The sequence below is a fragment of the Schistocerca piceifrons genome, chromosome 9, assembly GCF_021461385.2.
Source record: "Schistocerca piceifrons isolate TAMUIC-IGC-003096 chromosome 9, iqSchPice1.1, whole genome shotgun sequence".
Classification (NCBI taxonomy): Eukaryota; Metazoa; Arthropoda; class Insecta; order Orthoptera; family Acrididae; genus Schistocerca; species Schistocerca piceifrons.
Window position 1 is genome coordinate 135,448,606 of NC_060146.1, and position 13,945 is coordinate 135,462,550.

The 13,945-nt window shown below is 46.0% G+C and overlaps 1 protein-coding gene across 1 annotated transcript in view; it reads left to right on the top strand.

Moving 5' to 3' along the window:
* LOC124716760 (organic solute transporter alpha-like protein) overlaps positions 1-13,945 on the top strand; it is a 166,020-nt gene that overhangs the window by 88,431 nt on the left and 63,644 nt on the right. The window contains exon 2 of the mRNA XM_047243305.1: positions 6,485-6,640. Within this exon, the coding sequence (XP_047099261.1) occupies positions 6,547-6,640 (94 nt within the window). The 5' untranslated portion in view covers positions 6,485-6,546. The remainder of the gene's footprint in view (positions 1-6,484; positions 6,641-13,945) is intronic.

The following is a 13,945-nucleotide window of genomic DNA, read 5'->3' on the forward strand; positions in this document are numbered from 1 at the left end:
GGCCACAGCAGTCCACCCACCTCACCGCCGCCCCACACCGAACCCAGGGTTACTGTGTGGTTCGGCCCCTAGTGGACCCATCCCCCCTCACTCCGTCCCTTCCGTCTCATACCAGACGAGTGTAACCCCAAATGTTTGAGTGGTAGAGTAATACATGGAGACAGTGTTTGCGCAGCAATCGCCGACATAGTGTAACTGAGGCGGAATCTACATGATTACTCTGCAATTCACATTTAAGTGCTTGGCAGAGGGTTCATCGAACCACAACCATACTATCTCTCTACCATTCCACTCCCGAACAGCGCGCGGGAAAAACGAACACCTAAACCTTTCTGTTCGAGCTCTGATTTATTTTATTTTGATGATGATTCCTACCTATGTAGGTTGGTCTCAGCAAAATATTTTCGCATTCGGAAGAGAAAGTTGGTGACTGAAATTTCGTAAATAAACCCCGCCGCGACGAAAAACGTCTTTGCTTTAATGACTTCCATCCCAACTCGCGTATCATATCTGCCACACTCTCTCCTCTATTACGTGATAATACAAAACGACCTGCCCTTTTTTGCACCCTTTCGATGTCCTCCGTTAATCCCACCTGGTAAGGATCCCACACCACGCAGCAGTATTCTAACAGAGGACGAACGAGTGTAGTGTAAGCTGTCTCTTTAGTGGACTTGTTGCATCTTCTAAGTGTCCTGCCAATAGAACGCAACCTTTGGCTCGCCTTCCCCACAATATTATCTATGTGGTCTTTCCAACTGAAGTTGTTCGTAATTTTAACACCCACGTACTTAGTTGAATTGACAACCTTGAGAATTGTACTATTTATCTAGTAATCGAATTCCAACGGATTTCTTTTGGAAATCACGTGGATCACCTCACACTTTTCGTTATTTAGCGTCAACTGCCATCTGCCACACCATACAGCAATCTTTTCTAAATCGCTTTGCAACTGATACTGGTCTTCGGATGACCATACTGGACGGTAAATTACAGCATCATCTGCGAACAACCTAAGAGAACTGCTCAGATTGTCACCCAGGTCATTTATATAGATCAGGAACAGCAGATGTCCCAGGACGCTTCCCTGGGGAACACCTGATATCACTTCAGTTTTACTCGATGATTTGCCGTCTATTACTACGAACTGCGACCTTCCTGACAGGTAATCATGAATCCAGTCGCACAACTGAGACGATACCCCATAGGTAGAAGTCGCTTGTGAGGAACGGTGTCAAAAGCTTTCCGGAAATATAGAAATACGGAATCAACTTGAGATCCCCTGTCGATAGCGGCCATTACTTCGTGCGAATAAAGAGGTAGCTGCGTTGCACAAGAACGATGTTTTCTGAAACCATGCTGATTACGTATCAATAGATCGTTCCCTTCGAGGTGATTCATAATGTTTGAATACAGTATATGCTCCAAAACTCTACAGCAAACCGACGTCAATGATATGTAACCCCAAATATTTGAGTGGTAGAGTAATTACGGTGTATGCATACATGGAGACAGTGTTTTCGCAGTAACTGAGGCGGAATAAGGGGAACCACCCCGCTTTCGCCAAGGCAGATGGTAAATAGCCTTAAAAACCATCCACAGGCTGCCTGGCACACCGGACCTCGACACTCATCCTCCAGGCAGTTTCGTGCCGGGAACCCGCACGCCTTCCCGCTCAGGAAACAGTGCGTTAGAACGCGCGGCTAAAAAATGGTTCAAATGGCTCTGAGTACTATGGGACTTAACATCTATGGCCATCAGTCCCCTAGAACTTAGAACTACTTAAACCTAACTAACCTAAGGACATCACACAACACCCAGTCATCACGAGGCAGAGAAAATCCCTGACCCCGCCGGGAATCTAACCCGGGAGAACGCGCGGCTAGCCGGGCAGGCTGTGTTCTGGGTAGTTGCGAGTGCATTATGCCGGACCTACGTGAATTCTAACGTGGGAAAATTGTCGGCCTCTGCACGTATGGTGGGTGCTTCCATAAGCAACGGACACGAGATGTTTCGAGAGACACTGTGTAGAAGATTTATACCGCAGTTAGGGAAAGCGGAAAAACATAATGCGGACGGGAGTATGTGTTGAGTGATCGTGATGGGCGGTCCTTGAAGACGATTGTGACGAAAAATAAAGTGGCGGCAGCAGCGAAAGTCGCTGCTGTACTGAATGTCGCACTTGCGAAAGGTGTCAAAAACAAATGTGTGTGAAATCTTATGGGATTTAATTGCTAAGGTCATCAGTCCCTAAGCTTACACACTACTTAACCTATATTATCCTAAGGACAAACACACACACCCATGCGCGAGGGAGGACTCGAGCGTCCGCCGGTACCAGCCGCACAGTCCATGACTGCAGCGCCTAGACCGCTCCGCTAATCCCGCTCGGCGCGGAAGCTGTCAGCACCAAAAGAACGCGGAGGGAGCACCATGAGCAAGGAATTGCATGGGGAATTGGAATTCCAAAACAGGACATCAGTGATGCAACAGGAAAACGTGGTGCGGAAGCTATAAAACTTGGAATAATGGAAGAAACTCATGTAGACGGGCAGGTCTTGTTTCACGCCGTTTCGCGCTAACCGTGGTAAGGCGCCCTAGACCACGCAGCGGTCTCGTGCGGTTCCCCCGGTCGGAAGTTAAGAGTCCTCCCTTGGGCGTGGGTGTGAGTGTTGTCCTTAGCGGAAGTTACGAGGGTGGTTTGAAAAGTTCTCGGAATAATCACAAGAGGTCAGCGCTATCGCAACGAGTTGTCCACGTGATATTCATTGGACTGTTGGCTGTAAACACGTGCCACGTCAGTGCTCTTGGAAGAGAGCTGTGGAGGTGACGTGGCTCTTGTAGTTACCGGGTAGTGATTTGTGATGATGGAAAAAATCGACATTCGAGCAGTGATTAAGTACTTCGTAAAAAAAGATATGAAAGCAAAAGACATTCATACCGATCTCCAGAGTACAGTGGGGGGACTCTGCTCCTTCATATTCAACTGTTGCCAAGTGCACAAATGAATTTAAATTGTGCCGGGAGGACTTAGATGATGATCCGTGCAGTGGTCGGTCAAGATGTGTCACTACTCCAGAAACATTGCAAAAGTGCACAAAATGGTTACGGAGGATCGCCAATTGAAAGTTCGTGAAATTGCTCACGCTTGCCAGGTGTCGTCTGAAAGGATATATTGTAAGTAGGCTGTTTAGGTTTTTATGTTGGTAACGTCACCTAGCGCTCTGTATGAAAATCACTGGCTGTGCTGTGTGCAGTCTGTGGCTGGTTGGTATTGTTGGAATATTCGCTATTGTAGTGTTGGGCAGTTGCATGTGAACAGCCCGTAGCGTTGTGCAGTTGGAGGTGAGCCACCAGCACTAGTGGATGTGGGAAGAGAGATGGCAGGGTTTTGAGAGCGGATGATCTGGACGTGTGTCCATCAGAAAGAGTAAATTTGTAAGACTGGGTGAACAGCGCGTAGCGTTGCGCAGTTGGAGGTGAGCCGCCAGCAGTAGTGGATGTGGGGGGAGAGATGGCACAATTTTGAGAGCGGATGATCTGGACGTGTGTCCGTCAAAGAGAGTAAATTTGTAAGACTGGATGTCAAGAACTGATATATATAAATTATGACTTTTGAACACTATTAAGGTAAATACATTGTTTGTTCTCTATCAAAAATCTTTCATTTGCTAAGTATGCCTATCAGTAGTTAGTGCCTTCAGTAGTTAGAATCTTTTATTTAGCTGGCAGTATTGGCGCTCGCTGTATTGCAGTAGTTCGAGTAATTAAGATTTTTGTGAGGTAAGTGATTTATGAAAGGTATAGGTTATTGTTAATCAGGGCCATTCTTTTGTAGGGATTTTTGAAAGATTGCGTTACTCTAAAAATACTGTGTGTCAGTTTAGTGATGATCAGAATAAGTTAAGAGAGAAATGTCAGAGTACGTTCAGTTTTGCGCAGCTAGCGCTCTGTATGAAAATCACTGGCTGTGCTGTGTGCAGTCTGTGGCTGGTTGGCATTGTTGGAATATTCGCCATTGTAGTGTTGGGCAGTTGCGTGTGAACGGCCCGTAGCGTTGTGCAGTTGGAGGTGAGCCACCAGCAGTGGAAAATCAAATGATGTAAGAGATTTATCAGCACAGTAATTCATAAATTTTTCTAAAGGGACGTTTCAATATCACATTTAACTGAAGAATTAGAAATGAAAAAATTATCTGCAAGATGGGTGTTGCGACTCTTGACGCGCGTCCGCACACATGTGCCGTCGCCATGGCAAAATTACACGAACTAAGGTATGCATTGTTGCCACACGCGCCTCATTCACCTGATATGTCTCCGTCAGACTTCCATCTCTTCTCCACACTGAAAATTTTTCTTGGTGGACGAAGATTCACTTCAAACTAAGAATTGATAGCCGGAGTTGACAATTATTTTGCGGGCCTGGAGGAAACTTCGTTAGACGAAGTGCATTAATCTGCAAGGAGACTACATTGACAAATAAAAAAGTTTCACTGGTGTAAGTACGTTTTTTCTATTCCGTTCCGAGAACTTTTCAAACTACCCTCGCAGTTTAAGTTGGATTAAGTAGTGTGTAAGACTAGGGACCGATGACCACAGCAGTGTGGTCCCATAGCAACTTACCACAAATTTTCAAATTTTCCTCGCCATTTCGGACTTCTGTCCGAGGTTACGTTTCGACAGAGGAGTTCGGTGATGATTTGGGCAGCACTGTGGTGTTCCATCTGACCCATGGTTGTTCCCCAAAGTCGCATTACTTACTGCCAAGGATTATGTGACGGTTTTTGTTGTCAGGCCCATCCCGTGGTACAATGTTTGTTCCCCAATGCTGACGCTCTGCTCTACGACGACACAGCCCCTATTCACACGGGCAGCATGGTTCAGGAATGGTTTTGTGAGCACGAAAGTGAGCTTTCGTATCTCCTCTTGCCGCTGCAGTCACCAGATCTCAGTCTTATTGAGCCTTATGGTCTACTTAGGTGCGCCATTGCTATGCACCACCGTCATCGTTATCTGAGCTTGCCACTATTTTTAAGGAAAAATGGTATAAGGTCCCCTTGAAAACTGTAGAGGGCCTGTATTTACCCCTTCCGAGACGAGTGGAGTCTATTTTGAACGCCAACGTGTTTCCTCCACAATGTTGGGCATGGTAATACGTTGTGTTTGTTGTCTACTTTTTTGCCCAACCCCCGTTACTAGCGCCACTCTTATTTTGTGAGATTGCGCTGAAATAGCCGCGCGGGGTAGCAGCACGGTCTCAGGCGACTTGTCACGGTCCGGGCGACTTCCCCCGTCGAGGTTCGAGCTCTCCCTCGGGCATGGATGTGTGTGTGTGTTGTCCTTAGCGTAAGTCAGTTTAAGTTAGTGCGTAAGCTTAGGGACCAATGAAAAACGGTTCGAATGGTTCTGAGAACTACGGGACCTAACATCTGAGGTCATCAGCCCCCTAGAACTTAGAACTACTTAAAGGGGGTAGGACGTCAAACGGGCCGACTTGGAGCAGGAGTCACCACAGGACATTTTAATTTCTACTGTCTATACTTTTACAAATAAGTTCATAAAACTTTGTCACCATGACCACGAAGGATTGAGGACTCACACTCATTGCAGTGGAAGTTCAAAAAGTAGGAAAACACCTTTTTTTACATGTGAAATTTCATCATTTTTTCACTTATTACTGGCTGCATTTGTTGCTATAGGTAAACTTTCCTTCCTAAGTAAGAGAGATTCTTCAATGAATTTTTCATAGCATACAAACAGTAGTTGCAGGTGTATGAAACTCTAAAATTTCCAAATCTATTAAAAACTGTGGAAAAAATTGAGATAACTAACTATAAAACTTGAGTTTTTCTAAATCTGAAGTTGAAAATGTAACAGTTCATTCATTTTTTCATAAATTAAATAACTTCTAGAGTTTCATATACCTTTAACTATGGTTTGTATGCTGTGGAAAAGTCATCGAAGAATTTCTCTTACTTAGGAAGAAAAGTGTACCTTTAGCAACAAATGCAACCAGTAGTAAGTGAAAAATGATGAAATTTCACATGTAAAAAAATGTGTTTTGTTACGTTTTTGAGCTCCGTACAAGAATAGACAGCGGAAATTAAAATGTCCTGTGGTGCCTCTCCTGCTCCATGTCGGCCCGTTTGACGTCCTACTCCCCCTAAATCTAACTAAGGCCATCACACGCATCCATGCCCGAGGCAGGATTCGAACCTGCGACAGTAGCAGTCGCGCGGTTCCGGACTGAAGCACCTAGAACTGCTCGGCCACCGCGGCTGGCCAGGGGCCGATGACCTCGGCAGTTTGGTCCCATACGACCTTACCACAAATTTCCAAATTTTGCTCTGAAGTGATAATCACTTACATACCGAAGCATGTAGTACTCGCCATGCCAGTTTAACGCTTGTTACATACAACTTTCATTGTGCTTCTGTTTCAAGGGCCAATAGTGTATGCGTGTAAAAGTTGTTTACCTTTCCCAGGCCGGAGTGTGGAGGAGATGCAGCGCAGTCGGCTACCCCTCGGCGTGTGAGCGGACTCCGTCATGGCTTCAGACACGGCGGCAGACTCGTGGAGTGTCGGGAATACTACATACTGCAACCCCGACTCTCTGCCTTCACTGCGTGAATACTATGGAGGTGAGTATGTGTGTGTGTGTGTGTGTGTGTGTGTGTGTGTGTGTGTGTGTGTGTGTGTGCGTATTCCGATGAGGAGGAGCTGGACTTCACGATGAGTCGCCACCGACATCTTCAACTTTATAGTGTTTCAAAAAACACTGCGAGGGTACCTAGCTGTTACTGCTAATGTAGTTGCTCTTCCTAAACAGCAGTCTATACGAGCAAAAGTGTTGCGTCTTTCTATTTTTTTTTAACCTGCGGTTACACGCACTTTAGGTACTGGGGCTATGCACAACTCTGTTTAAATAGAATAGCTCGATGTAGTCATTGTAGTATAACTAAACATCTGAGGTCATCAGTCCCCTAGAACTTAGAACTACTTAAACCTATGCCGGCCGAAGTGGCCGTGCGGTTAAAGGCGCTGCAGTCTGGATCCGCAAGACCGCTACGGTCGCAGGTTCGAATCCTGCCTTGGGCATGGCTGTTTGTGATGTCCTTAGGTTAGTTAGGTTTAACTAGTTCTAAGTTCTAGGGGACTAATGACCTCAGCAGTTGAGTCCCATAGTGCTCAGAGCCATTTTTGAACTTAAACCTAACTAACCTAAGGACATCACACGCATCCATGCCCGAGGCAGGATTCGAACCTGCGACCGTAGCAGTCGCGCGGTTCCGGGCTGAAGCGCCTAGAACTGCTCGCCCACCGCGGCCGGCCAGGGACAGATGACCTCAGCAGTTTGGTCCCTTACGACCTTACCACAAATATCCAAATAGTCTATACATTGGCTAGAAATGCGAGTTAATAAAATGCAGAGATACGACATAAAAGTAAAATGAATAACTGTATAACAAGGGTTCTGTTCTAACGACTGTAATTGATGTAGACGACAGATAATTATGTTGAATAATATTTATTCAGGAAAAGACATCTCAGATAAAGGGGAAGTGGAAATATGATATTCAGTAAAACGCAGACAGTAAGTACCCTTATCGAATGCAGTAAAGCCACGTTGAGACTGTTACCAGAATGGCAGCAAAATCCAAAACCAAATATTCATCAAAGAGTCGCGTAAACTAAATCCATTTCGTGATCACAGTACACGAAATATTCACCAGCTAAAAACTGTTAAGAGCTGAGTTCAACGATTCACAGATTAACACACGCGATACAAAGAACAGTAACACATACTCTGTCTATTCTCAAATCCGTAAATCAAGTGGAAATAATTAGAGTCCAACTCTGGAGCACATTCGAACCTTCAGAAGTTGGTAGCGGCCTTTCACCGCCTAGAATCTATCAGCCACACGACCGACTAAAACACTGTTTCACAGGCAGGTCTGCATTCTTCAAAACTCGACATAAAGTGTCCAGAATCGAAGCCTTGAATTCTTCACTCGAGAAGTCCCGGTCTTCGCTTGACTCCAGCAACGTTCCGCCTCTATCCAGCTCCCACTGACTGAAGCCAATCCCCACCAAAAATACATCGTTCTCAAGCTCTATAGACATGATTTGACTCACTTGGCCACTTCCCGGACCAAAATATTACAACAATTGTTAAATAAAGAAATGTTATAAGCATTGTGTCACATTCAGACCATTTACAATATACACTGAAACGCCAAAGAATCTGGTATAGGCATGCGTATTCAAATACAGAGATATGTAAACAGGCAGAAAACGGCGATGCAATAGCCAACGCCTGTATAAGGCAACAAGTGTCTGGCGCAATTGCTAGATCTGCTACTGCTGCTACAAATGGAGGTTATCAGGATTTAAGTGAGACTGAACGTGGTGGTATAGTCGGCGCACGAGCGATGGGACACAGTATCTCCGAGGGAGCGATGAAGTAGGGATTTTCCATAAGACCACGAGTGTACCATGAATATCAGGAATCCGGTAAAACATCAAGTGTCGGACATCATTGTCGGTGGAAAAAGATCCTGCCGAGAACGGGACCAACGACGATTGAAGAGCATCGTTCAACGGGGCAGAAGTGCAATCCTTCAGCAAATTGCTGCAGATTTCAATGCTGGGCTGTCAACAAGTGTCAGCATGCGAACCGTTCAAACCGTTCAAACATCATCGATACGGGTTTTCGGAGGTGAAGGCCCACTCGTGTACGCTGGATGACTGCACGACACAAAGCTTTACGCCTCCCCTGGGCCTGTTAACACCGACATTGGACTGTTGATGACAGGAAACATATTCCCTGGTCGGACGAGTCTTTTTTCAAATTGTATGGAGCGGATGGACGCGTACGGGCATGGTGACAACCTCATGAATCCACGGACACTGCATGTCGGCTGGGGACTGTTCAAGCTGCTGGACCCTCTGTAACGGTTTGGCGCGTGTGTGTTGGAGCGATATGGGAACCCAGATACGTCTAGAAACGACTCTCACAGGTGACAGATGCGTAAGCATCCTGTCTGATCACCTGAATCCATTCATGTCCATAGTGCATTCCGACGGACTTGGGCAATTCCAGCAGGACAATGCGACACCCCACACACCCAGAACTGCTACAGAGTGGCTCCAGGAACACTCTTCTGGTTTTAAACACTTCCACTGGCCACCAAACTTCCCTGACACGAATTGAGCAAATCTGGGATACCTTGCAACGTGCTGTTCAGAAAAGATACCCACCGCCTCGTACTCTTACGGATTTATGGACAGCCCTGCAGGACTCATGGTGTGAGTTCCCTCCAGAACCACTGCAAACATTAGTCGAGACCATGGCACGTCGTGTTGCGGCCGTTCTGTGCGCTCGCGGGCCCTACAGATGAAGCATTTTCTTTGGAATTACAAAGAAATGAAATAAATATCCTTGCTGCATACTGGCGTTGATAGAAGTCAACGGGGACAGTTGAAAATGTGTGCCTCAACCGGGACTTGAACCCGGGGTCTCCTGATTCGTATATATTGTTTGGGTAATAGTTCGTTCATAAATAAATAACCCAGCATTCTAACGCAAGTTCGCTCAAATTAAATGACAACGAATTGTCATTAAATATACACTATGTGATCAAAAGTATGCGAACACCCGACTGAAAAGACCTACAAGTTCGTGGCGCCCTCCATCGGTAATGCTGGATTTCAGTATGGTGTTGGCCCACCTTTAGGCTTGATGACAGCTTCCACTCTCGCAGGCATACGTTCAATGACGTGCTGGTAGCTTTCTTGGCGAATGGCAGCAAATTCTTCGGATAGTGCTGCACTGAGGAGAGGTATCGATGTCGGTCGGTGAGGCCCGGCAAGAAGTCGGCGTTCCAAAACATCCTAAAGGTGTTCTACAGGATTCAGGTCATGAGTCTGTGCAGACATTAGGGGGATGTTATTGTCGTGTAACCACTCCGCCACAGGCCGTGTATTATGAACAGGTGCTTGACAGTGTTGAAAGATGCAGTCGCCATCCCCGAATTGCTGTTCAACAATAGGAAGCAAGAAAGTGCTTAAAACATCAATGTAGGCCAGTGCTGTGATAGTGCCATGGAAAACAAGGGGTGCAAGCCCCTCGATGAAAAACACGACCACACCATAACACCACCACCTCCGAATTTTACTGTCAGCAGTACACACGCTGGGAGATGACGTTCACCCACACTCTGCCATCGGATCCCTTCATTGTATAACGTGATTCTTCACTCCACATAATTTTTTTTCCACTGTTTAATCGTCCAATGTTTGGGCTCCTTACACCAAGAGAGGCGTCGTTTGGCATTTACCGTCGTGATGTGTGGCTTGCGAGCAGCCGCTCGACCATCAAATCCAAGTTTTATCATCTTCCGCCTATCTGTCTTAGTACTTGCAGTTTGAAATTCCTGTGTGGTGGTCTGGAGAGATGTCTGGCTATTACACATTTCGACCTTCTTCAACTGTCGGCGGTCTCTGTCAGTGAATTGACGAGGTCGGCCTGTACGCTTTTGTGCTGTAGGTGTCCCTTCACGTTTCCACTTCACTATCACATCGGAAATAGTAGACCTAGGGTTGTTTAGGGGTGTGGAAATCTCGCGTACAGACGTATGACACAAGTGACACCCAATCACCTGACGACGTTCGAGGTCCGTGAGTTCCTCGGGGCGCCCCATTCTGCCCTCTCACGATGTCTAATGACTACTGATATGGAGTACCTGGCAATAGATGGCAGCACAATGCACCTAATATTAAAAACGTATGTTTCTGGGGCTGTCCGGATACTTTTGATCACATAGTGCAGTTTAAACAATTATTTAGGCCTGTTTGTGAGAAGTGTCTTTTGGCATTCTTTTACAAAGTTGCTGTCCGCTGACACATGCGATTGACCTCTTTAAATTAGCAAAGTTTTTTAATAGGACCTGCGATCAACATTTAAATAAAGTTACCTGCCAAGTAGTAAACTATTCGTCAAAAAAAATTTAAAAAAGAAACATGTATCACAAAATATGAGGCATTCATGGAGAATTCATTATCTGTGTAAATGTGAAGAATACGGTGTTCAAAAAATGGTTCGAATGGCTCTGAGCACTATGGGACTTAACTTCTAAGGTCATCAGTCCCCTAGAACTTAGAACTACTTAAACCTAACTAACCTAAGCACATCACACACATCCATGCCCGAGGCAGGATTCGAACCTGCAACTGTAGTGGTCGCTCGATTGCAGACTGTAGCGCTTAGAACTGCTCGGCCACACCGGCCGGCGAATACGGTGTTCTGACAATCATTTGCATAATGAAAAAGATATAAAGGACGTCGTAAATCAGTAAATAACTTAGAGACACGTAACTTTCAAGGATGACAGCTATAGTGCAATGCTATCATCTGAGATATCGTATCTTGAAACCGCATCAAGCGATTAAAAGCTGTTAATTCAGAGGTTGATTTTATAAATGTTTGACCGGCCTGGGTGGCCGAGCGGGTCTAGGCGCTACAGTCTGGAGCCACGCGACCGCCACGGTCGCAGGTTCGAATCCTGCCTCGGGCATGGATGTGTGTGATGTCTTTAGGGTAGTTAGGTTTAAGTAGTTCTAAGTTCTAGGGGACTGATGACCTCAGAAGTTGAGTCCCATAGTGGTCAGAGCCATTTGAACCATTTATAAATGTTTGTTCACTGTGAGATATTAGCTTGTGTAGCTTTGAAAGATATTGAGAAATTGTAGTGTCACTGGATGCGTCTCATTTTTCTGGGATCACTAATGTTTTCAGTTTTGCATTAATATTTGATTTTGAATTCTGATAGAGTCTCGAAGAGCTGTTCTCCATCTATCCGTAAGATAGTCTGACACTCCACCATTTCCTGCACGAAGGCAGTGCGAGCATCGGCCGTCCAAATTTCCAGCACTGGAATCTACGCGTTTCCGGCGACGCTCTCGTGGTCTCTGCACGTGGGTGCGCAGAAACCGCCATCCAGCCAGCGCGGCCGCAGAGCGCCCTATGCCCTGGGCGCTACGCCTTACGACCTATGCCCTGGGCCCGCCAGGCCTCAGCCGATTACATCGCTTACATATGCGTAACGTTACAAGATTTATCAGATTTCCCAAGTCTATATCCTCTACACAGCTTCTGGGGACGGATTGTTAACTTATCCGCAGGACTGCAAAACCTTTGTTTTCATAACAACCATCCAATGGTGCAAGGTTATTCGTTTACTTGCATGCATTCAGAGCGTATCAGAAGGTACGCGAGGCGCTCAATAAGTAGAGCAAGACATATTTTTCTTGGCCAGTTTCGGTTGAAAAAAGTGTGGAATTTGTTGTGAGAGGTCACGGGTTATCCCCGCCTTAGTCCCTATCGTTTCATTAAGTTTCGATAGCTGGCAGTGCTACACGTAACTTTCAAGATGGCGTCTGTAACGGAACTGCGTTGCAGGCAGAGAGCTGTCATTGAGTTTGTTTTGGCGGGAAACCAGAGCATCGCAGATATTCATAGGCGCTTGCAGAATGTCTACGGCGACCTGGCAGTGAACAAAAGCACGGCGAGTCGGTGGGCGAGACTTCTGTCATCATCGCAACAAGGGCGCGCAAGTCCGATCTCTCGCGTGCCGGTCGGCCGCACACAGCTGTGACTCCTGCAATGTTGGAACGTGCGGACACTCTCATTGTGATCGATGGATCACGATCAAACTCCTCGCTGCTTAACTGGACGTCTCTGTTGGTAGTGCTGACAGCCTCGTCCACCAGTTGGGGTACTCAATGGCTTGTGCCCACTGGCTACTTCGCCGCCTAACCGAAGACCATAAAGAGCTGAATTGCTTTCGTGTTACGAGGCTCAGAGCGACAATTTTTTGTAGAACATTGTAACAGGTGATGAAACATAGGTTCTCACTTATAAAGGGAAACAAAATGGCAACCAATGCAGTGGCGCCTGCGAGCTAACACCCCTAAGATGTTCGGGCTCACATGCGGTTCCCCTTCATCGAAATGTCTTGGCTGAAACTCGTCTAGGGTTTGAACCGCACGTGTCGCATTAGATGCCCAAAATTAGATACTTGTGACCCTTTGGTTAAATTGTCTAGCTGATGGCAAGTTTCCGAAATACAGAGTTACTATAACATATAATAAAAGTAATAATAATATCGGGAACTAAATTAACGATCCGTAAATGACGTGGTCACACAGTTGCGATTTTGCTAGGATAATGTTTATTCAGAAAGCAAACTAACAGCGAAAGTGGTCCTATTTAGAGTTACTGTTACACTCGTGCGCATATCCATTTGACACAGTTCGACATTCACAATCTCATCGCAAATTACAAGTTCGATACTCCACCTCGTTAACTATGCGAAAGGTTAGAGTTCACACCAGGCGCGCGGCTGCTCACCGCTCAGAGACTAAGTCCCGCGATACCACACAAAGCGAAATTATCCGTTTTACTTCCTAACTCCCTGAAGACCGACCGTCCGCTTTCGCTTCTGCATCTTAACTGTACCTTTTGATGTCTCCAGCCGAACTGTCCTCTTTTGTGTCTTGACCAGAACTCCCTCTGCTCGTCCCCGGCCGTGTTTCCCGCGCGGCGAAACTCCTCGCTCAACTGACTAGGTCTGACCGCTCAATGTCCTTAAATGCGATCACGAAGACACTCCTCGATCGACGTTAGCACTCGTGGTGTCACTCGCCTTCATACATGGCAGTGGACGTTTGAAAATTCGTGACTCTAGCTCAATGGTCGTCAATTGATTTAAATGTTATTCCCGGCTGTCTCTTAATTCAATTACTGCCACGTGGATGAGAAAGAACACATCCTGGTGATACCAGCATTATACATATTTAGATGTTCGATTTATCTGAATGGTTTGCAATGTTCCAGCGATTCTATTCGAACTCTATACTGATGTACCTACAAGGACCATTTTCGC